General features: G+C 36.4%; 1 protein-coding gene across 4 annotated transcripts in view; it reads right to left on the reverse strand.

Moving 5' to 3' along the window:
* LOC5569544 (pleckstrin homology domain-containing family G member 5) overlaps positions 1-25,762 on the reverse strand; it is a 380,350-nt gene that overhangs the window by 7,936 nt on the left and 346,652 nt on the right. For all 4 annotated transcript variants that reach the window (XM_021848741.1, XM_021848743.1, XM_021848742.1 and 1 more), the window contains 9 exons: positions 23,674-23,774; positions 12,227-12,318; positions 11,891-12,162; positions 11,669-11,831; positions 11,492-11,586; positions 4,206-4,340; positions 3,882-4,087; positions 2,991-3,111; positions 2,339-2,590 (listed from right to left, as the gene is read on the reverse strand). In XM_021848741.1, the coding sequence (XP_021704433.1) occupies positions 2,339-2,590; positions 2,991-3,111; positions 3,882-4,087; positions 4,206-4,340; positions 11,492-11,586; positions 11,669-11,831; positions 11,891-12,162; positions 12,227-12,318; positions 23,674-23,774 (1,437 nt within the window). The remainder of the gene's footprint in view (positions 1-2,338; positions 2,591-2,990; positions 3,112-3,881; positions 4,088-4,205; positions 4,341-11,491; positions 11,587-11,668; positions 11,832-11,890; positions 12,163-12,226; positions 12,319-23,673; positions 23,775-25,762) is intronic.

Below are 25,762 nucleotides of genomic sequence, written 5' to 3' on the forward strand. Positions count from 1 at the left end.
TTCATCTCATTCCGGAAGCTGCAGAGAGTGATTGTGTATGTGAAGTGGTTTATCTCGAACTGCAAGATTAAGGCGCAAGTAAAAATGGTGCAAAAGTCAAAACTGAAAAAGCAGTTTTCTCTTCTGAAATAGACAAATCGAAGAAAACTGCTTTTTCAATTTTGACTTTTGCACCATTTTTACTTGGGCCTTAAGGATCCAAAGCTTCGTACTCAGAATAGTTACCTCACCATTCCCGAATCACGGTAATCACTGGACGTGATCGTCAAGGCTGTGCAAAATGAAGTCTTGCTAGATGAAATCAGCCGCATCGACAACAACGAGCCTTGTTAAAGGATAACTTCAATAGACCCCGTGTTCGGAATATTGAGGGTAGGTGGAGGTACCCAATTGTCGATCTTACGCATTGTGTTACTTTTTTCAAAGATGATGCTTGATCGAAGACTGACGTACTCCAGAATTCTTTTTATGGAGTTCGCGCAGAGATTGACTTGATTCATTTGAAGAAGGGTATTCAGTATGTATCGGTGAGGCAGTACCTACCGAGGTTATTTTTCTTCAAAATACGTTATTTCATAGCCGATTTGTTTTCCTCTGGAGAGAAAGAGGGATGTGTGGGGCAAGATGGCAATAGTGTGTTTGTGTCGTCTTGGCCCGATCGTTGTTCGCCGATCAATCAGTCATAGTGGAGTGGATTACAATTGAAGACGTGTGTTCCCTTCTTAAGCGGTTGTCTGCGTGATGGGTGATTTTCCAGTAGCAGTTTGATGTTACACAATTATTATAGTTCAAAAATGTTCCACATGATCTCGCAAGACATGATACATACTATAATCATATAGTTTCACTTAAATACATTCGAAATATTCTGAAATTTTATCAAGAATCACTAGTGGCATAGGAGGTGTACACTACATTTCTGGCCGTGAATACGAATTGGCTGCCGGTATCCAAATTGTTCTGGATGTATATGGAAGTGCTAATAATTTCCTCACACAACTTTGATAAAATTCTGAGATTTTGAGTCAAAAGATATAAGCAAAAGAGTGCAACAAAGTCGTTCACGCCTTTTAATGGTTAAACCTTAAGGGGGCAGGATCCGTCATTGATTTCGGAATTTTCAAAAGCAGTTTTTTCGTTCAAAATCAAGAATGTTTACAGGAAAATGTGTTCACTGTATGTTATTCTCCAACCGAAACACAGTGAACACATTTTCATCGAATAATTTTCAGTTTTGAACAGAAAAACTGCTTTTGAAGTTTCGATGATGACGATGATTACGATGGCTCAGCGTTAATCGTTAAACAATAACAACAATAATGTTAACATAGATGCTGATGAATCGCCCTAATCTTAGAGTAGGGCCGTTTAAAATTTAAAAATGTTTGAAAATCAAATCTCCCATATCTTTCTTATTATTATTATTATTATTTATCTTTATTAGCTGGAGATTTTCAGCCCTTGGCTGGTTCATCTCCGCTATCTTTCTTACCATCCTTACCATGTTCTATGAAATTTTCAGCTTTCTAGGTGGTCTAAAGACAATGTAGGTTTATATGGAAATCACTATGAAGAAATTTTGAAAAATGTTGCAAAACACATTAGTATTGGAATGTAAATACAAACTTATTACCCCATCGTAAAAACTCATTCTTCAAACCATAATGAAGAAATTTGCTGAAGAGAACAACTCAATCCGACGAATAGGAGATGAATAAGTTTGTCCGTTATTATTTAGCTTCATTTGGGATTATAGCCCTGCAAACATGTACAAAAATCCCAAAAAATATTAGCTCAAAAGGAATTTGTTTCTTCAGCAACGTCATTCATTAAGTCTTAAAGAATAAGTTTTCACTATGGGATGATAAGTTTGTACTTACATTTCAGTACTAATGTGTTTGGAAGGGTTTTCAAAATTTCTCCATAATAATTTCCATATAAACCTACATCGTATTAGAGTCACCTTGAAATCACCCCCGAGAAAGTTGAAAATTTCACAGAACTATTTATGTGGTAAGAATGGTTAACAAGTTATGGGATATTGGATTTTCAAACATTTTTAAATTTTGAATCGCCCTAATCTTAGAGCATCACCCATCTCTACCGGTAAGCATTGGTTGCTGTTGTAGTGGTTCTGAACTTTTAGGAAGGTGTTGCAATACTTGGTGAAGTGATTCCATACTTTTTGTGGGTAGTGTGGAGCAGTACTCGCCACAAACAAATCAACTACATTGATTATAGGACTGTTGACAAATGTAATAGGATGAAAATGTATGATTTTTAGCCCATTATTTAGCCCCCTCCAATCACTGACGCGTTAGACTGTCCAGATTCTTACCTTGCCCAAACTGTCCTTGAATTTGAGATCTCCTTCCAGAAATAGCTTTCTCCCTTCAATGGTTCCTTGCATCGGCAAACAAAGGTCGAACATTGTGCTATGCTGTCGGACCATTTTGTCTAAAATTTCATTGTTGGACTCCACCACTTCATATGAGTCTATCCGAGCGTTGATTCCTTTCAGGCGTTCGTTTTCCTGGCGAGTGGTCAGATGCGCATTGACACCGGCTACAAATTCTTCTACTGAGTGGATCTATTCCGGGGATAAAATTAATGAATGCCAAGAAGGAAAACCAATCCCAGTAATGCGGTCGAGAAACCGTTACCGCAATTACCCATAAAATCGGTTTCCCCAAATGACGTTTCCCCGAACGCCAGTCTCTATTTCCTCAAATTACTTGTTTCACCGAAAAGCTCAAAAATGTGCAAGAATTGCCTATAGTGACAAGGTGGTGAACTAGAAAGAACGATAAACAAAAAGAACTGTCAATCAAATAAAGAAGAGTGCATTCGGTTTATTTAGTATGGCAATTATGAGTACCAAAAACTTTTCGGGGAAATGGGCTATTCAGGGAAACAGGCTATTCGGGAGAACTGGCGTTCGGGAAATTCGACCTTCGGGGAAAAGTAGCGCAACCCATACAATCACTTACCATCTCGTCAATCGCTTCACCTTCGTTCTCGTCGGCTATGTGCTTTTTGATGGCTGCCAGTAGCAAACCGTACTTTGTTAACCTTTGCATGGGCCTGACCAGAATGTCTGCCAATCGAAGCCTGATTGCAACACCGTTACGCACCGGGCAGAGTGGATGGAAGCAAAAAATCAACATCAAACAAATCGACCAACCCAAATAACCCCAAAACGAATTAGCCGTATGATGGATTAATGGCAACAACGAGTCGTGTCCTTGCAAAGAGATTCCCAACCATCTGGTGATGTTTCAGTAATGGCTTTAATGACGTCATAGATAACGCTATAATTTGTTACTGTATAGGGTGTCTGACAGACATGCAAATTCAGCAAATATATGACATGAGTTTTTGGGCCCTATAGGATTATAACAAAACCAATCCATGAAAATACAGAATTTTGTGCTTTTATCTATATATTTGAAGTGTATGATGTTGGTATGTGTTGTCTTTCAAAAGAAGCAATTAATGATTTCGAAGAGCCCAAAACAATTTTTTCAAAAAGTTTATATGATATATAAAATTTGATGGGAAGAATAATATTATCAAAGTCTTTTCAATGTATTTTGTACATTGGTTTTGGTGAGAAGAAAGACACAATTGATGTGAATGTTCATGAAAATATGTAGTTTTATGAGCCAAAATTTTTTTCCCAAAAGTTTTACGTATTTTAAGAACAAATTCGAAAATAGCGGGCTCACAAAACACTGTTGCCTAGTGTTATCAACGATGAGAGTGGTTGACCACTTATTCCGAAATGTGTAAGCCGTTGGGAATCTCTATTGCGGGTATAGACCATAAAATCGTTGTAATGACATCGATTCGATTGAGAATGCGAGCAAGGATGCTCTTACCGGTTGCACATTTTTTGCGACTCACACCAAGCACAGTAGGACATAAACAGCGAATTGTTTTGGTATAGCTCTTTGCAGTAGTACTGGCAAGTGCTTTGCTCGGCACAATACTTGGTGTAGGGCATGAAGATGGAAGAGAACTCCATAAAGCCGTCCTTAAATTTGTACACGTTCATTGGTTCTTTGGTTTCCATGCTGTCTTTAACCTGTCGAATGGTAATGGATTGGAAGAAGGCCAAAGTGTAAGTGAACATACAGATAGGTACGTGGCAGCAGAACAGAGCTGGTAAATCAACGTATTCAATTAGATTAGAGGATACTCACCATCGGATGCAGGTACGAGGTCCAGAATTTCAAGTTCGACTCACAAATATCGCGTATGTTGGAAAACAGCTTGTGCTGATCAACATCGGTCAGGATGCTGTGCGATTGGATATCCTCAAGGCAGGCTAAAAATAGCTGTTGGAGAGAGAGAAGATTTGAAAGCGAACGCAATAATGTGATTGGATATGTTGGCAGGTATAATGCTGACCATTGGTCAGGTGGATTCGTTGCAGCTTTATATACATATGATGCCCATGAGGTTAGAGCTTTTATAAAAAAAATTTCGAGTGTGCACTAGAGCATCAGTTGCGGTTATTTTCAAAAATGAATGCCTTTTAAAGCTGGAGTCATCTCTTAGCATACAAACTACGAAAAAATCACGTGATTTACGTCTCTTAGGATGCACATAAAAGAAGCGAGCCGAATGACGTAAATTTGTGTCGAATTTAAAATACGTTAGTGTCTGATTCGGGAAATGTCGATCACAGTTCTATCGTTTTCGTGTCCTTTAGCATGTAAAATTACATTTTTTGTTCAATACATCTTCATGGACACATTTTTGTGTCGTTCTATCAATTACATCCTGTGTCATTCAGTCATAACCAGAATTACGTCCACAGTAATTTTCATTATTTTTAAGAGTGTAGCAATGTGCATATCGGTTGATTGAAAAAATAAGTCTGAAGTAGTATTGGTTATTGATTGTCCCTTATAATTAAATAAAAAAAGGCAGCATTTTTTGTAAAATTAATAATATTATTTCCAAATTTATGGCCATGATATTCACATTTTGAATGTCCGTCAAACGTAATATCTGTATTAACTCGATTCGATTTGAAGAGAATAAAATGTTCAATAACATTGAATTGTCATGCCATTTTAAGGCTTCTAGTGACAAAAATTAAATACCGTAGTGCAGGGTAACATCGATCAGCGGGGTAACATTGATCAAAATGACCCTCTTCGTATAAAGTTTAAATCTACATTTCATTGTAACTTTTTCGATGCATGAATGGTGATTTTAAATCGTATGATTATAAGCTCAGCCATTCCATGAAAAACCAATCTAGTTGGTCACCGAATTCCGTGAAAATTTGCTTCTTGTTCCTTATCCGAAATAAAGATACACGTGCTTTTGGATTTTTTTTTATTAAGGTGACTATATCCAAAATAGGGTGACCAGAAAAATCGCGATTTTGTAAAATTATTTGTTTTTTATAACATTATAACTTTTGAACCGCTTGACCGATTTTCAATTTTCTTGGACAAAGTGAAAGTTAAAAATTTTGGCTTTTAAGAAAAATATAAAATTTCGCAAAAATTGTTTGCTTAACATAAAAAACAAAAAAATCCGTTTTTCCGTGTTTTGAAAGCTTTGCGACAAAAGGGGCTATAGATGTTCTCGTTTTTTCTTGAAATTTCAGAAAATTTTAAGTTAATTGTCAAATTTTCAGCGATGTATGTTTTTTAGTTTTTGAGATATATTTTTTTGAAAATAAGAAATCACTCCTTTTTCATCGGCACACACTGTAGGTCTCAGCGCATTAAATTCTTTATTTAAAAAAAAATATAACTTTTGAATAGCTCAATCGAATTTCAATATTTTTTTCATGAAATGAAGGCTTAAGATTTCACTTTTTGGAAAAAATAATATTCTGAAAATTATTTTTTTCAACGTTCTATACAATTTTTGAAAAGTTGAAATCTTAAGCTTTCATTCCATAAAAAGATATTGAAAATCGGTTGAGCTGTTCCAAAGTTATGATTTTTAAGAAAATACAAAATCTAATGCGCTGAGACCTACAGTGTGTACCGATGAAAAATGCTCGATTTTTCATTTTCAAAAAAAAATTATACATCTAAAACCCAAAAAACATACATCGCTGAAAATTTGACAGTAAACGTAAAATTTTCTGAACTTTCAAGAAAAAAAAAAAGAGCACAGCAAATGGCCCCTTTTATCCCGAGGCCTTCAAAACTCAAAAAACGGAAATTTTTGATTTTTTTTTATGTAAAAAAAAACAATTTTTGTGAAATTTTATATTTTTCTTTGGTAAATTTTGATTTTATTTCAAACTTTCAATTCTACTTTGAAAAGCTTAGTTTCAAGTAATGGAGAAAGCGACAATTAGGCATCTTAATAAAACTATTTGATAGTTCGTCCGAATATTTAAATACTCGTGTCTTGAAAACGGCAGAATTGCTTTGGAAATTATCCGACTTTTGTATTAAGTTCGAACTTCTGTAGCAATTTTGTCTTGTTTTAAAGTCTTAGGTAATGTGTTTGAATGGGTTAGCTACAAGCTCAACGCTCTTGGAGATATTCACAATTTTATAAATGCATGAAATATTACTAATTTTATTTCACGGTGTCAGCATTTCGATGATTATCGAAGTTGCATGTACCCTATTTTGCAGTCAAAAAGAACAGGTACAATGTTTGAGAAATTTAAATTTTAAAATCGGGAGCCCAAATGCTGAACATTTTTGTAAAAATATCCAAGGGGTCATGTACAAATTACGTCACGCTCCAAAAGGGGGAGGGAATCAAGCCAAAATTTTCGAAGGACTCATACAAAAAACGTGACAAAGGAAGGGGGGTCGAAAAAGACGAAATTAACGTGACATAATTTGTGTACCATCCCCAAGGTACAAGATAGTTCTATAATGATCGAGTATTTGACACCGTGTTTATACTGCCCATATTTGCATATTTGTAATATTCGACAAAATTAGGCATTAAGTAAATGGAGTATCAGGTATGCTTTTTATGGCAGATTGGGATTAGTTTCTTAGTTTCTAAAAAATACCGTGAACTCGAAACTGCTTATTTGAGGCTGAAAAACGAAGCGGCGTACTTTGTTTTTGTTTGCTTTTCCTGGTTTTTACAGTTCTAGATCGCGCTAGAGTTGTCGAAATAGTTTCTTAGTCTAAGGGTTAAGGATGTTGCTATGTTTTGCATAGATTTATAGCATAATTACCGTAAAACACAAACCTGTTCATTTTACCCCCCTGTTCATTTTATCCACAGTTCCCCTCATGCAATTTCAATGAAACTGAATTGTTTTTATGCATTTATTGCTATAAATTTATTGCAAGAATAGAAATTTTTTAACTATCGTTGGTTAAATAGTCCCCCCATAATTTGTTCCTAAAAATTACACTGCTAGAATAATTTAAAGAGACTTTGAATAACTTAATTTTATTTGCAAATATATTATTCAAACTCGTATAAAATATCAGAGATTATACTTATTTTTAATTAATTTTGAATCGTGGTTTACGGCTAACCAGTCGAGTGGAAGTTTAACAACTACCGAAAAGTTAAGCATTACATATACTTTGCAATTGAATTAAATGGACAAATTGATGTGAAGTTTTGCGAAAAAGTTACACGTCTTCTCGGTGAAAATCGAACTCACGACTCCCTGATCTCTAGTTAGGGCGCGTTACCCCTACGCCACGAAAGGACTCATGGACGCAGAAATCGAATTCAGGTAAACTTCTGCGTCCATGAGTCCTCTCGTGGCGTAGGGGTAACGAACCCTCACTAGAGATCAGAGATATAGGGCTGATATAGGGTAGGTATACCAGTTATGGACATAGTGGTTCCCTATTTCGCCATACGTAATTACTTCAATGCCTTATAATTTTGATGTGTGTCGTAGAAGTTAGGTTTAAGATATATTTCGATGTTAAGACATTCAAAAAGATTTAAAATATGAAAGTTATCAAAGTTTCATATATGGCCAAATAGGGAATCACTATGGTCATAACTGGTACACTTTCCCTATCTCTAGGATGTCTTGGAGATAAAAAGTATCTATGCGAAAGTAAAAATTTACAACATGATGAGCTTGCTTTTGTCAGCTGAACTTCATAGATTCAGAGTTTCTTTGAAATGAAGACTGATTCCTTTTCCAATGTCGAGTTTTGAATGATATTGGGAAATTTTGCCGAGAATTCACTACACGTTTTAGTTTGCGAGGAATCATTATAGTATGAATGTAAGAAAACGCTATTTGAATTTTAACACCTCACTTCACTTTTGCAAAAGAAAAAAAAACTTAATATCAGAGCAAACACAGATTTTATAACGCTGAAAGGGATGGGTGGGAGTCGTCAAAATGTAACAACTCATTCAAAATTTGAAGAATTTGTTTACAAAAAGTGTAACGAAGGGTAAAAATGGACATTTTTGACATTATGAAATTTGTGAATGAACCCTTAGGATGGGATGTAAAATCAATTGTGTAATAAGCAAGTGAATATTTCATTTCGCAATACCGTCAGTAATAAACTTTTGGATTTTTTTATTCAAATGCGCGTTGGTTAAAAATTGAATTGATAAAATAAAATGAATTTGAATGCAAAAATTCAAATGATTAAAAACATCAAGAGCGGGTGTGAAAAATGTGTACAAGCCTGAAAGTGTGTCAATCAAATGATAGTTTTTAAGTGTTAGATCAAAGTCCATCTGATGGCAATGTTTGTTTCAAGAAACCTAATAAGAAAGGTTTTTTTTAATGTTTTCCGTTCTAAACCAATGGTTTTGTTTCAAAATTGTAGATTTTTTTTTACTCTTTCTATTCCTTGTAAAACTGTTTCTTCTCGTAGCCAGGAAATAACTTTGTCACTCATATTTTCACAAAAAAATAATGTTGAAATAAAAGTCAATGAGTACTTCCACAATTGCTTCGATGTCATAACAGTATTCAATAGCCTAATTTCGTTAAGTGCCCACTCACCTGATTTACCACTGTAACGATTGTTTCAACAATTGGATAAAGCCTATAATTTTAGGTACAGATATTTGACTCTGTTAGTATTAGATCGATGAATTTTGAAGGTTTTCCGAAATTAGAAGATTATTTTTTAGTTTGATAGGAATCAACTCGCTGCGCACCTGGAAAAATGCTAAGGCGCACCAGGGTGCTGCAGCGCTTAGTTTGGGAAGTAGTGGTGTAAAGAAAACTAGATAAAAGTTTTGTTAATTTTACGCTTAATAGGAAGTATGCACTTCAACAGAAAAGTAAACGCTTATATCGATGCGTGGGAAATTTCTGCAAGAAATGCTCAAGAAAAGCATTTTTCTTTGATCGCAGTACGCAGTTGAAAAGAAATGTCAATTCAAATGGAGCTCACTGTAGAAAATTTCTGAAACATTTCTTCCGCAGAATTTTTTACTTTTCGTGGGCGGTACAGTATACCTAGCTTAAACACTAATAAAGTTCAAACAAGTTCTTTGGTGCAACTTGAAATAAGTTTTTTTTTGTGGGATAACAACAGCAATTTCAATTTCAATTGCTTAAGATTGTTTGTCACTTGGCATCAAAAACGCATAAAAGGCAAAGTTTATTATTTAATGGTACAATAACGTAAAATTGTAGTTCCTTTACCAAAACGCTTGGTAGATAATATTATAAAATTTAAATGAACTGCATTATTATTCAAATTATTTCGTTTTCTCCATAAAAACTGCGATGAACATCAAAAACTTGTATCAAAGTGAACTTGCAGATCTGCCATTGTGAACTTTCTCCATGAAATATGATAATAGCTATGTCACAATACTAACAACGGCCATTTCAAGGAATAGCTTGTCAATTTGTGATACGTTGCTTTGATTAAAATATGAAAAAGCTTTGTGAAGAATATTCGTAAATCCATTAAATTTGTAGAAAAGCTGTAATAAAAAGATAGTAATGGTGACTTTTTAGAATTTTTACGTGTTTATTTCTTGGGACCAACGGCTTTGACTATCTCGGAAATGAGATTTGAACCCAAGTCCTCGGCACCAGAGGCGTGTGTTCTAACTACTAAACCAGGTCCGTCCCAATCAATATCGATACATTTTTCAATCGAATAGGGCAATACCCAGGTAACCATAAGCCGTATATCGAGCCCAATCCCCCATATACGGCTTATATAGTTCTATTTAACGGCTTACTAGCATTATCTTCTTCTTCTTCTTTCTGGCATTATGTCCCCACTGGGACAAAGCCTGCTTCTCAGCTTAGTGTTCTTATGAGCACTTCCACAGTTATTAACTGAGAGCTTACTATGCCAATGACCATTTTGCATGCGTATATCGTGTGGCAGGTACGAAGATACTCTATGCCCTGGGAAGTCGAGAAAATTTCCAACCCGAAAAGATCCTCGACTGGTGGGATTCGAACCCACGACCCTCAGCTTGGTCTTGCTGAATAGCTGCGCGTTTACCGCTACGGCTATCTGGGCCCCAATTACTAGCATTATATCAGCCGTAAAACAACATTTTGGCTCAATATACGGCTTATTGGTTACCTGGGTAGGTTATATACTCATAATTCGATCAATAATAATTAGTTTTTAAAAATTTGGACATCTTGTTACTGACTATTGGCAAGCTTTTACTGTAATAAATTATTGAATGATAAGAAACACAGTATAGGTTAAGTTTCTGACAGTTAACATTGGGTAGCACTGTGTTCTATGTTACCCCACTTTAGGAATAGTATGAAAAATGTATAATTTCCGTCTCTCCTATCACAGGAAAAAAAACTGATACAATAAATAACGCGTGGTATTCTTGCTCATCTGAATCCCTAAATTTTCCATCCATATAGCTTCAAAGTTGAAAACTGTTTCAAGGTACCTCGCTTGGCGGTACTATGTGAATCAATTGATAATCATGGATGTCACCAATCGATCAAATTTTCAGTAGTTCTCTAAATTAAGGCGCAAGTAAAAATGGAGCAAATGTCAAAAGTTAAAAAGCAGTTTTCACCGTTTAAATCGACAAATAGAAAAAATAATAACACACAGCTGTTTTACTTGCAAAACAAAAATGTTGTGTGTTTTTATTTTTTTTCGATTTGTTGTTTTCAAGAGCGAAAACTGCTTTTTCATTTTTGACATTTTATTCATTTTTACTTACGCCTTAATGCTCCTTGGGATATTATTATCTGGGAATTCTTTATTCATATAAATATAGCCAACAATTAACAGAAAATTCATATAGATGTTCTAGGAAAAATGAATCTGTCCTACTTCTCAGCTTGTTCCAACTATCTTGAGAAATAATTCGATGATTGGCATCATCATCATTATCTACATCACTGCCATCATCTTAAGATCTTCTGGCTGAAGCGAATAAAAAGTTCTCTTGACACGTATTGCAGGTCAGCACGTGCCAGGAAATTGAATATAAACCATAAGCATGTCAGAGGCTTTGCTCTCTGATGTTCGTCGTCGCTTTTCGCCAAACAGAACCTGGAATGGCATTGACATTAGGCTGTACTTACATCTGTTACTGTTTGCAGGGCGAGGATGTAGTACACTTCCGTAGTTACCAATTCCCAGATAGCAGATTGAATTTTCGTCTCCGTTTCGCTCATTCCTGTAAGTGGGAGTAAAGGGGGGTGTTTTTTTTTCTTGCTCACTTCCGATGTTTGAACCTTGAAGCGAGGTGCTTAACTTACCATTGTAGTTGACAATATCCGTCCACGATTGAGGTAAATTTTTAAGGCCTTCTAATGCTTCTAAATACTCTGGTTTATCGAAATTGCTGGCGGAAGACGTTAATTTCGGTATGCCCTTATTGTAGCTGTCCAGCAATTCGCATAATTTTGATTTTTGTGGTCCCTGTTGGAGATGTACTGTTAGAGCAATTGAAAATTTTAATTGCATTATTTTTGGCCTACCTTCGATCCGAACGATATTGTCCATTTTTGTTTGGATTGCTTGTTGAATGAGCCAGAGGAGGCTTTCGGGCTTTGGTCGTACGTTTCATCGGTGGAAGTAGACGTGAAGAGTCGATTCGATGTTGACCGATAGCCTACGGAAGCCGCCTTCTGTAATGTGATATGACCACCCGATCGCCTTCCTATGCTGTCTTTGTCGGAGATAATCAACGTCCGGCCGGCTAAGCTCGATATATCGGTGTATGCGTCGAGTGGTCCCATATATGGTACGCCTAAAGAACCCAGTATCGAATTATTTCGTTATGTTATGGGGGGTTAAACCACAGCCATACTCACCTAGTTCCTGGGAATTGCTGAAGCCATTATCCGTCACACAGATCTGTGAGAAACTGAGACTTCGTTGAGATAGAGAGGAATGCAGGGAATCACTGAGTTGAAAAGATGAAACGGAAACACAATGAAATAGGATATAAAATACTGTAACATGGCACTCTGGGTTAAGCAAGAGTGACAATTTTAATTAATTCTTTAGTCAGAAGAATCTGCACAGGATGCGGTTGAGCGGGCCTGAGGCAAGGATCGGTATGATTATCCCTGGGGCGCTAAGAAAATGGAAATGTCATGCAGTTTCAAACTTTTCTGTTGTGCTACGTATGACATGCACAAACTAAACGGAATCAAATTTCAACTTTTTATTACATAGCCTAGAGTGCAGTTAGGTTATAGCATTTTGAATTTAATATATGACCTTATGTAATGTACACTCCCGTGCATAAGTTTGGGTTCACCCCCTAAAAAACATGCAAAAGTGTTCAGTCCATATCTCTGCGATTACACGTCCAATTCAAACTCTTTAAGCCGCATTCACAAGGCAAAGAGTTATTCTTTCTTCGTATGTGTTTTTTCCAAAAACATTCTTTGAACTTTGTATACTAAATTTCTACTTAAAGTTGTGACATTTCTCAAAAAACACACTGAAAAAACATTTCTAATTTCCTTAGCATTGGATCGACCAAAACTTTTAAACAAGGTGTCATTAGAATCGTAATCTTATATTCTTTGAAGAGCACTCATGAAATTTTTGCAGAAAAATCTGAAAACTATTCAAAATCAATGAAACAGTCAGTCAAGTCATCGTGCAAAAGTTTGGGTTCACCCCTCAGTATGGTGTATCGTGCAAAAGTTTGGGTTCACCTGAACTTACTTAATTCTGTGAAATCTCAAACCAATCATGTACGCGCCATTATTTGCGCCTAAAAAAGCTTCAAATTATTGAAATCGGTTGAAAAATGGCAGAGATATTGGCAAAAATTATGTGCGTGCGGCTCAGGTGAACCCAAACTTTTGCACGATTTGCACCATACTGAGGGATGAACCCAAACTTTTGCACGATGACTTGACTGACTGTTTAATTGATTTTGAATACTTTCCAGATTTTTCCACCAAAATTCTAATGACGCTTTGATTTAAAATTTTGGTCGACTCAATGCTGAGGAAATAAGATATGATTTTTCAGTGTGTTTTTTTGAAAAATGTAACAACTTTAAGTAGAAATTTAGTATACAAAATTTAAAAAATGTTTTTGGAAAAATACCTACGAAGTAAGAATAACTCTTTGCCTTTCGAATACGGCTTGAAGAATTTCTTTTGGACGTGTAATCACAGAGATATGGACAGAACACTTTTGTATGTTTTTGAGGGGGTGAACCCAAACTTTTGCACGGGAGTGTATAATCGTTTACTGATTCCTAAAGTGCGGTCAGAAAAAAAAGTGGATCCTGTAGATACTCGATTTTTAAGTATTGGCAATTTATATCAACTTGAGCTCATTTTTTGCGTATTTAAATCTAAAAAAATCATTATTCAGTTATCGGCGGTCATCAAAAAGTCAAAATAAGGTTTTTCGTTCAAACTTGAAGAAACTTTTACCAAAACCATTCCACTACATCCCAGATGACAAATAGAGACATTTTAACCAGAATAGATGGTTATGCAAATATTTAAAACGATAGCGAAGCCATACTTTAACTTTTCAAGAGCACAACACTGAAAACCTAGATAGCGTTTACGTTTGAATTTGCTTGTTGATGGCCATACGTTATTGGTGAACAATATATCAAGGTTTAAGCAAAGTTCGATACTGTAGATTTGAAAAATAGAGTTGTGGTTTCCAATAGAATGCTCTTGAAAACAAGGAATCTTACATAACAATTGATCAGCGAAGCTGAATGTCAAACCGTTCAGAGATTCGAGGTTCACCTCTACTGCGTACAGCCAAAGTATTTGTGGACTTCCACGAAGTTGCCAACCTTTCAATGACTCTCTGCTTATGTTGTTTTTACAATCATTACTTAGAAATGTACTAAGTGACTGGCCCTGTTGTATTTATTACGATAATAATATTCTTTACACATACTTTTAAATTCCTGCTTCTGTGCTACACATCATCAAGTAAATATACCGATGGGTTTTCCGGTTTGACTTTTACCAACGAAAATTATAGCTTTATATTTTAACTGAGCAATTTAATCAAATGATTGCTGCAATGTTCAAAATCAGCAGTCCAAGCTGGTGTGAAATATACAAATAAAATAGTTATTGAATTACATTTCTTTAACGGATCAAATAAAATTTTGAATATTTTAAATTATAATGCTCTTTTTTGAACGGTAAAGTGGATATGTTGACGGCGTCGAGCTCTACCCCAAGCCCAGCATGAGAATGCGGTGAGCAATCGAGTAGGCAATATACGCGGCTAGTAAACGACAACCAAGGAATGTACCGTAATTTCGGGTGAAATTGATCATTTTTTACGGTTTTTATAGCCTGTTTTCTATAATGTTGACATTGCCAAACAACTAAATGCAGGAAAACAAGTACTAAGGTGAGCCTCATGGACTCATGTACCGAAATTTTGTAACAAATTTCATTTTAGCGTTAACAAATCTCTCTAAAATAAAAAATCAGGGGATCTCATTTCGGGGTGAAATTGATCACTTGTCAATGTCATTATTGTTAGTTTTCAAACCAACTCTACATGATAAATTTTAGCTCCCTGAATCCGAATCTGCTTGTCAAATTCTTGACAATGCAATATTTATATAAATAATAAATAGTTTAATTTCAAGAAATACACGGAAAACGCCTAAATGTATGCAATTTCCTAAAGAATTCAATGCCATCCGACAGAAATTCAATTCTTTCAACCATATGAGCTAATTGGTACGAGTTTTGATGATGAAATCTGGTTTGGGGATATATATTAAGCATTCTTACAAATTTTCAGGTGTATACCATGTTCAAACCCTTGTTTAGAACTAGAAGTTCATGGATGTTTGTCAATATTGCACCGTACATGATTTTGAAATTTTACATTATTTTCATAGTAATAAACATTCTGTAACGCATAAAACTTCACCACACACTATTCTACAATAGTTACGACAAACTCAATATATTTTCCAGTTTGAGCTGATCGAAAAAAGGACTGCTACAGAAAAACAGTTATTTCTTTACCGATATCGAACATTCTCAAAAAGAAATATCGCACATAACCTCAAAATAGGTGTCGGATGCTGGAAAGAAAACGATGACGGCCTGCCGATGAGCGGATGATTGGGAGCGATAACTGCGACTGCTGCTGGTTCCATACGCGGGCGCTGTTGGCGTTACGGCAACAGCGGAGAAAGAGAGCAAGTGGTTCTGTCCGGCCACCGAGTGTCAGCAGCAGTACAGTAAGTAACTGAAGAAAGTAGAGAAGGAGGAAAGAAAGAAGAAGAATAAGAAAAACAAAGTGATAGGGGTTGTTTAGAGAAGCGGTGGTGATCGAAAGGGCTTTGAAGGAGAAGAAGATGAGGTTGGAGAACACTATCCCGGCAAGCCAGCCGGAGGAAGAAAATGAGCTTATGGAGAGGGCTTTAGCGGAAGAGAATCACTTGGCTGAGTTGATGAAGATGCGTGACGCGTTCGAAGTCAAATTGAATATTTGCAGAAATAAATGAAACAGTTGCAAACAAAGCAAGAAATAAGTGAGAAGAAGGAAAAGCTTCAGGATTGGCTCTCAGCATTCCGAAAGTAACGGTAACGAAGCAGTTGGAGAATAAGAAGAAGGAAGAAGAGATGGATACTGCGACGTCGCGAGAAAGAATTGGACGATAGTGAGGAAGACTCCAAGGACTAAGAAGAAGATGACTTCAACTAAAAGGAAGAAGAATTAGAAGCAGGAAGTGAAGAAGATAGTTCGGAAGAAGAAAGTGAAGAAGATAGTTAGAAAGAAGAAGAAGATCAGATGAAGAAAAGCAAAAACGCGAAGCCGAAAACGAATATATTGGTCGCAAACGGGCTGGGGCAGTAGCACGGCCGCGGCGTGCTAACAAAGATGCTGATGACAGCGAGGAATAGAGTGACGAAGAAGCTACCGGTGTTCACCGGTAGACCGGGAGAGTGGCCGCTGTTTATCGGTTTGAAAGAGTCATCCTCCGAGGCGTGCGGATTTACGGACCTATAAAGATTGAAAGCTTGAAACGACCAGCGTTGGAAAGTGTTCGAGGGCAGCTACTATTTCCGAAATGCGTTCCGAAAGTGATTAAACAGTACTTTTCAGTGCTAAAATTAAAAACGGTACTTTTCAGTGCTATTAAAACAGTACATTTCAGTACTAGTTTTTCTACTATTGTTCCCTTTACGATCCTTGTTTGGACCCGTGCCTTCGATTTTTCGTTGGACCCATTGGCGAAAGCTAGCGGTGGTAATCCTTCTTGGACACCGTCTTGAGAAAAAACTCCTTAGGAGGTCTCGTCTTCTTTCATTTATTCACATGGTTGCAACTACAAACAAAAGGAAGGGTGATTCTCTGAATTCACAACTTCCTTCCAAGAATGGAAGAAAGAACGTTTCTCCGGAATGCGAACTTTCTTCCAAAGGTGAAATGGATAATGTTGATAATTGCATCGAAATGAGTAACCAGTTCGATGCTCTAGACAAATTTTCCGAACACCAAATCGAAGCAGCCTGGGGTAGACTCTTTGATTCAAGTATGGAAGCAAAGTGTGCCGCCTGTCGTGGTCAGTTGTTACGAATTTGGGGGATTTAGGCAGGATATCTTGAACTCCATTAGGGGAATCTAAGGACGTCTGTCCAATGAAGGCAGATACCGATAAGTTCATATGCGCAAATTGCGGGGGCAATCATAAAAAATTTTTGGGCTTGCCCTTTGCGTAGGCGTGTCGTCGAGGCTCGTGCCAGGCAGATGAACGGTAATGTCCGCTACGACATCGGTAGTTTCCGGAATTTTCCTGGTAGAGTTTCGAACAATGCTCATTTTTCAGTTAACAATCGCTTAATTAAGAATCATACCCATCAGGAAGATTATAATCATGCTCATTCGCAAACTAATTGTAATTCGTCGAGTGGCCGTTCGAATCTTTTAGTTTCGAATGTATCTACCCAAGGAAATTCTTTGCCGAAATCGTAGCAGGTAATTTGAACTCCTCTTCTTTTCATACTACGAGTACCAGTTCTAATTGTTTCATATCAAATCAGTGCTGGGAATGGTAATAGTAGTAGGCTTGAATTTCGCGAAAATCACGTGGCTTTCCCAGTACAGTAGTTCAAAAACGTGAATCTCATCAAGTAGCTTATGTTGGGTGCATGAATTTTCTAAATCATGTCATTGAAGGCTCTAAATGCGGGAAATGCAGCGGGAAATGGAACATTTTTCTACAGTAATTTTGGGTTGCCCTTAGCAACGGGTGTTTTGCGATTTTCAAGGCTCTGTAGGCAAAGAGGTAGGCAGTAGTTTCACTGGCTTCGTTGACTGCGATTGGCTTTGTTTGGCTACTGTAGAATGAATTTCAGATTTTTTCCCAACCCTGTATCAAATAAAAAAAAAACTCTGCCGCCACAGGAAACTTCTACTCCGCCTCTTCGTCTAGTGAAAATCCTAACGTAAAATCATCAGATAATGTACCCATTTCAAGTGATATGTCTGCCTCTGATTTTAAAATTTCTAACTGAACAATTGAATCTAATGGTTGAGTTGGTGTAAAATTTACTAATAAAATTGTTATTGGATTACGTTTTTCTAATGGATCCAATAAATAATAATTTAAACATTTTAAATTGGAATGCTCGTTCTTTGAATGGAAAAGAGGACGAGCTGTTCAATATTCTTACAGCTAATAACGTGCATATAGCAGTTATTACAGTTGCAATCATCAATTAATGAAGAAACCAATGAGTATAAAACATCAATCGTTTTCGTCATTTGAAAATTTAGGTGTTTTAGTTGAAACACAGCTTGGTAAATATACTTTCGTAGCTGCCTATTTGCCTTTTCAATGCTCTGGACAGCAAGATAATTTGCCCAAACTGACTTGCAAAAATTGACTCGCAATGAGTCAAAAGTTTCTGTCATTGGTGACTTTAATGCCAAATATCGGCCATGGAGTAATTCTCAAAGTAATTCCAACGGCAGAAATTTATTTGATGAGTGCTCTTCAGGATATTTCTCAATTCAATACCCTGATAGCCCTACATGTTTTTCCTCTTCTAGAAATCCATCTACGATTGATTTGGGTTTAACCGACTCTAGTCATCTTTGTAGCCAACTGATTACTCATGGTGATTTTTATTCTGATCATGTCTCTGTTACATTTCAAATATCCCATGAAGCGATTCTCAATCCTATCAGCTCCACTTTCAGTTATTTTCGAGCCGAGTGGAATATATATGAAACATATATTGACTCTAATCTTGATGTTAACATTTCTTTACAAAGAAAACTTGATATTAACAATGCTCTTGAAACTTCAACGAATTCCATTGTTGAAGCCAGGAGTATTGCAATTCCAAAATTTGAATCCGTGATTATCCGGACTCTTGATCCGTCTTAAAAACGTGAGGAGAAGGTAATTTTAACGCACTCGCGATCTGCTATGAAAATTATATGGCAGGATTTACAGAAAGAAATCAAGAAACGTTTTGCACATTAAGAAACAAAAATTTTGAAAATAAGATTCCTCAATTGGACCCTGGCTCTAAGCCCTTTTGGAAATTATCTAAAATTTTGAAAAAACCTCAGAAGCCAATACCGGCATTGAAAGAGGAAAACAAATTACTACTAACTAATTGCGAAAAAGCTCAAAAACTTGCTATGCAGTTTGAAAGCGCGCACAATTTTGATTTAGGACTTACTAGTCCAATCGGGACTTCGAAAATATTCTCAATTAAGAGAACGTTTTCGAAAATGCCTGTGAGACTGATTTGGAAGAAGTACATCTTCATCATGAAACTTCCATAGAGTAGCTTATCATTCTTGGTTGATATATTCAACAAATGTTTGCAGTTGGCATGTTTTCCTGACAAATGGTAAAATACCATTGTTGTACCAATTTTAAAACCGGACAAAAATTCTGCAGTAGCTTCCAGCTATCGTCCAATCAGTTTACTTTCCTTCATCAGTAAACTTTTGAAAAGGTCATTTTGAACAGAATAGGCCAGGAGAAGTGGATGAACTTGTCATTCATTTTTCTGTCAAATCTCATACAAAATCTACTTTTTCTTTGACAGAAATTCACTCTAGGTGAACCACTTCTACTGGCCTATGATGACTCCTCATCAACGAAAATTCAATTTTTGCCAATGCACAGTCAAGCATGGGAAACATTCACTCGAATATTGCGTTTCTCTCGCTCACTTCCACAAGCGGTCAAGAGCGAGATTGCCGTTTCTCCAACCAAGCTGAGTGTTTCAATTTCCAATGCGCTTTCTTCTTGTTCGTCGAGCGACAAGTTAGACAAAAACGGCAACAGAATGATTCCCTACCGACTCTTTGTGCCAAAGGCATCCGATTGCTGTAGCGAATGATTCTTTACATTCCGATACCGCACGAGTGGCATTCGTGTTTGAGAGCTGAAGAGCGTTCACTGACTGGGAATACACAAGGCGAAATGATTTAGTGAACGCAAAATCTGTACATTTCGCAGGAAGCATTCAGTGATTGAATGGCGAACGCGTTCTTTCGTGTCTCCCATTTAAGAGCGGATATGTCCTCTCCGCTCCGTATATCTTTTCATTTTCGGTCTATCTCAATTGTTTGCGATTCGTCGGGATTGCGCTCACTCTAGTAGCGTTCGGCAGTCACTGAACATTCGGTGGCAGCAGATATTTTATCGGTAGCGTTCGGGTGAGTGAGTGAATTTTCCCATGCTTGTGCACAGTTCGGATTCCTATTGGACATTCGACCACTCATCAACTTTTACGTGTAACAAATTTGATTCGTTCCAACTATTCTACTGGTCTTGCTCTTCTAGAAAAAGAAAAAGCGTTTGACAGTGTTTGGCATGAAGGCTTGATCGTAAAATTAAAAACTTTGATTTTTCAACATACATTGTAAAAATTATCCAAAATTTTCTGTCAAATCGTACACTTCAGGTTAATTATCAGAATTTCAGGTAAGAGCAGGTATTCCTCAAGGCAGCATTTTGGGGCCAATAGTATACAATATTTTTACATCTGACTTACCTGAGTTACCTCAGCGATGTCAAAAATCTTTTTTATTTTTTTTTATTAGTATCATTCTAAACATTACATTTCTTATATCTAGGTGTTCTGTTTTATTTGACAACACTATCATCCTAATTTGGAAAAAAAAAATTAAGATTTTATTAACATTTTGTTAACAACATATTACATTTCATTTGCCGTAGCAGTTCAGATTTTTCACAGGTGAGTCGATTTCCTGCTTATAAGAAAAAAAAATACGTTTTCAATTTACCTAACCTAACTTTACCATAATATATAACTCATTAATCGTGGCAATAGAAGATTGTAACGATTTTTGCCTGAACTTATTAATTATTTTATTTCACATTTGTTCCAATGTTTCAACATTGGATATTCTATGTAACTCATTGGTACTATGCCAGGGAGGAAGAATCATTTTCAAAATTTTATTTTGAATTCTCTGCAGAGCTTTCTTCCTGGTATTAAACAGCTAGTCCATATTGGTACAGCTTACAACATGGCTGGCCTGAAAATTTGTTTGAATATCAAAAGCTTGTTCTTAAGACAATGTTTTGATTTTCTGTTAATAAAGGGAGCTTATGGTTTATGTTTAGTTTTGTAAGCATTAGGAAAAATCTTCCATTTGTGCAAGTATGAAGAAAAAATATCCAAACTTTTTTGCAATCGCCTACACTGCCCATAAAAGCATAAGTGTTCCATATGGATTTTCGAACCAACAACTTTTTTCGTCACAACATCCATGTTTTAATATGTATTTTACTATGCACATACAAATTTACAGACTCTGTTTGAAAATGTTGTGGAAAAATATGAAGATGGTGCAGTCCCATATTGAAAAATAAAGGCATAACAGTCTCCATATGAACTTTCAACCGAAATAGCAACTGCGAAACATGAATTGTCTTCAAGTTTATATTTTTTGATGATCAATAGAAGCAAAATGAGTTATCTGTGAGGTTGTGCTGAATGAATATGGCAAGTACAAATGTACTAGAAAACCATGAACATTTGTATGAGAAGTCAAACTTCAAACTTTGAGCGGTGTTTTCTCAATGCCTACTTTTTCAATATGGGACAGTTATGCCTTTATGGGCAGTACAGATGACAAGCAGACTTCGTCCGTTGGCGGAGAGGCCTGTGTCATCCGCAAACAAGGATTTTTGGAAGTCAAAAATCTTTGTTTTTGGATGACCCAGGCATCTCCGCCAAAGGACGAAGCTTGCGTGTCATCTGTTGTATTTTCAATCAAAAATGGAAGATAGTGTGGAAAATAGATCCTATAAACGCAAACATTTTCCATATTCTAGTTTGAATAAAGTCAGTCAGCTGATCAAAATACTTGAGAAATATTAGGAATTTCAATATAATTATATGTAAATGAAGACTAATACAATTAATTTAAAAAATACAAATGAATGGGACAAGTTGATATATTGACAAAACAGTACCGATAAACACAAATATTTTCCAAACTCTGCTACATCCTGTAACCTGTAATTGTTCAACAGATTCTACAGCTCAGTTTCCCTAACATGATGCAAACAATCAGCACTTTTTGTTCTCTGAGCCAGCTGAGCTTAAAAGTTTTAAATCGGATCCGAACACAAGGTAAGCAAAATATTTAACTTTCTCCTTGGTTTGCTTTCCGTCACCGTCAATTCAAAAGCCCGAAGGCCAACCGATATGCCATCTATGAGAGGCAGAAAAACGAAGATCTCATTCCCGGTCAAAGCGGAAAACAATACATATTCTTCTTCTTGGCATTAACGTCGCCACTGGGACAGAGCCTGCTTCTCAGCTAAGTGTTCTTATGAGCACTTCCACAGTTATTAACTGAGAGCTTTCTTTGCCAAAGTTGCCATTTTCGCATTCGTATATCGTGTGGCAGGTACGATTATACTCTATGTCCAGAGAAATCAAGGAAATTTCCATAACGAAAAGATCCTTGACCGACCGGGAATTGAACCCAGACACCTTCAGCATGGCTTTGCTTTGTAGCCGCGGACTCTAACCACTCGGCTAAGGAAGGCCCGGAAAACGATACATAAAAAAATGTGAAACTTTGTCGTTTGTACGAAAAAAAAAAGATTGTATTACCGCATGCAATTTTGTTCCATTTATGATCGTTTCTTGAAATGGGGTCGTTTTTCTCTAGTTTTTGGTGATGGGGGTTTGCAGTTGTTCCTCATCTGACAACCTAATCTGGAACAGCTAATTTTTGCTCTGAGTTATTGTGTTTCAATTGGTTTTCCAGCGGTGTGCAGCTTTTAACATATTCAGAATCTGCGTTAAAAATTGAAGCAGAACCGAAGTTTTCAAAATTTGTGGTGCCCTGAAACTTTTTTAAAGCACACTTGAAATTGATAAAGAAATCGATTTTAAGTGAATTGGAATATCATTAAAGTGTTTTAACAGTAGTCTACGGAACAAGTTGCAGAATGATGATTTTTACAGCACGAGTCGTAAATTTATCCTACGAGGCTTGTCGAGTAGAATAATTACGACGAGTGCAGTAAAAATCGAGTTCTGCAACGAGTTACGTACAACATATTTTGCAATTTCGTAGAAGACCACTTGAGGGTATCAGAAATTATAACGGAATGCATTCACCATTATTTTACAATTTCTAAAAATTGTTGTGTTATGATTCATTACGCAACTTTAAACAGTTGAGTAATGTGAAAGCGTTGCGTAGCGAATCATTACAGCACTGGTTTCAGTTGCGTAATGACTATTCCAGCACTGCATACTTCAGTGCAGGAAAGTAGGCCGTTTCATGACAGATTGGCGTGATGTAAAACAGCCTATAACCTAGAGAAATTGCAAAACATCATTTATAATATGAAAATTAAGATATTCAAGCGTAATATAATTGCAGTTTCGAACGAGGTTTGAAAAAAATACTTTCGATTTAACAAACAACCCAATTGGATCAAAATGGTTTTCGAATATATTCGTTTGTTGTGTATAACCTGCGCATTCCAAGACTAAAAAAATCCCTGTATGAAATTGTCCTCAATCTTCCTTCTTCTTAAATTTACAGCCTGATTGAATTCTGTGGTCCATTCAATCAGCACGTAGAAGACAGACGAAAAGCATTCATACTCCAAAACTGATCTACGTGATTCATGAAGCTACCCTTCGTTTAAACGTCCAAAACTTACCTTGACCCGAACCGCTGCCTCAGCCCAATCACTGCAAAACTCCTGTGAAAAATTTGATACTTCTTAACTTTCAAATCACAGAAAAAAACTTACGCCAGACAAATTCCCTTCGTTGCAGGGATCAGGATTTCATCTCGAAAACCATTGTTATCGCCGGCTTCGAAGTATACCGAGAAATACTCCGAACTGGAAACCTTCAATGTTGAACGAGGGGTATCAGTGTTGTTTCAGTTTTTTTTTGTTCACGTCGTCCATCCATTCAACCAGTATCAGCAACGGATTCGTTTTGAGATTTCCCATGATGTGAGTTTCGTTTTGTTGAAGTTGTTTCCATTTTGGGGGATTGCATGCATTTGGGAATTACGTTAATTCGTTTTGACAGTATGGTGGGTGCCGTCGGTTTTTGTTTCGTTCGAACAGGATACATATGGGGTTGGAGATTCATGCAAAAAAAAGAAGAAGAGAGAAAATGAAATTATTGGTTAATCTATTATTCAAGTCATGTCTAATTTGCATATTCCATTCTTATATGTTCAATTTTATCTGTTGCCGGCATACAATTATTTATGTGTTATGACAAAAATCGTATTATGTTTCGACTGAATAGGTGATAGATTTCTGCGGAGTTTCGGCTGTCAGCCTTATTGATTGCGATAATAAATTTTGGATCAAAATATTTTTGTTTGTTAGAATCAAACATTTTAATGCTCGAAGACGATAATCGTAGATTCATAACAATCTTGGAGTTGACATTCTCGATGAAATTATCAGTGCCCTTCATATCGCTTATTGATTTTATTCTAGTAGTTGAAAATTCCGCTTTACCATGTCCCTATTTCGTTTCTGTGAGTTGATTTCACATGGAAGTTCATTTTTATAGCACAAGATTGACAAACTATGCAAATGAACCTTTCAGAATCTCGACTCACTCAAATAACGGAAAAAGGGAATTGAAGTATTGTTTGCTGCCTGTGGAATTCCTGTTTTGTGCAATATGAGTTGAATGTCACAAAGTTTGTGCAGAAAAAGGCGCACGAGGGCATCATTTTGAAACATGCATATGAGTTAAAGTGTCCTTTGATTTTGGGCGCCTAGTTCAATCTAAACGTTATGTAAAATATTGCCATACCTAAGGGATGCTTCGACAGTTCCAAGTATTCGATCCGTAGCGAAAAACAATGGAAATGTGAACGGCTTGTATTACGTATTCTCTTAAAAAATTGATGTACCTTGAAGCAATTTTGAGAGCAAATAGTTCCAGATCGTGTCCGGTATTGGAAGCCACCTTTTGTGATAGGTCAATTTGGTACTACAATACATCATCAAAATACAATGTCAAAATTCATATTCATATTTTCAAATTTATTTTTGTACGCTACAAAAATGATAGTATTTATCATGAATGAGCACCAAGAACGCATAATATCAATAATTTTTAAATAATGATTGTTGTCCGGTACAGGGGAATTTTCCCCCTACTTTACGCAAGCCAAGTGCTATCTTATGCACATTTTCCCAAACACTGTAGGTGGAATAAACGGTGACCTTGGTTAGCTATGCGACAAGTCTAAATTGTCGGAGCTTCCTAAAGAACTAATTTAAAATGTCTTAAGTTGTCACGAGGGCTTCGCAGCAAGTTTTAGGAATCCCAGAAAAATTATCAATTTGAAAGTTTCATATATGTCACAATTTCCCAAATTTTGGCGAGAGCCAAGCGACACATAAATGTAGAATATTTCCTACATCAAAAGAAAAAAACATCGTAAATCTATATATTGGGGTAACCAATATATTTTGTACCCTATGTATTTTCAACCCCCTGGGCCATTTTCCTGCAGATTTCCTAGTTTAAATCGAAAGATCAACTCAATTCGCATGCCATTTAGAAAGGTAAGACTATTCCGCACTTGCATCATCCGTTTGTACATAGAAAATGTATTTATTTTATCTGAAATTTATTTTATTTAATCGGTTTATCCATGCAACCGTTACAACACGTAACACACACAAATTGAAGCCGTCAGAAAATTTTCAAATGTTAACTAAAACTAGAAGCGTAGAATTTCTTCGGTTTTCCATTGTCTAACGATTGATTCATAGTCAAATCATTTATACAACCAGTGTCGTGGACTTTGTCGCCAAACGATAAAAAATGCCGGGGGTCCAAAAAATATACTTTGAG

The sequence above is a fragment of the Aedes aegypti genome, chromosome 3 (genome assembly GCF_002204515.2).
Source record: "Aedes aegypti strain LVP_AGWG chromosome 3, AaegL5.0 Primary Assembly, whole genome shotgun sequence".
Classification (NCBI taxonomy): domain Eukaryota; kingdom Metazoa; phylum Arthropoda; class Insecta; order Diptera; family Culicidae; genus Aedes; species Aedes aegypti.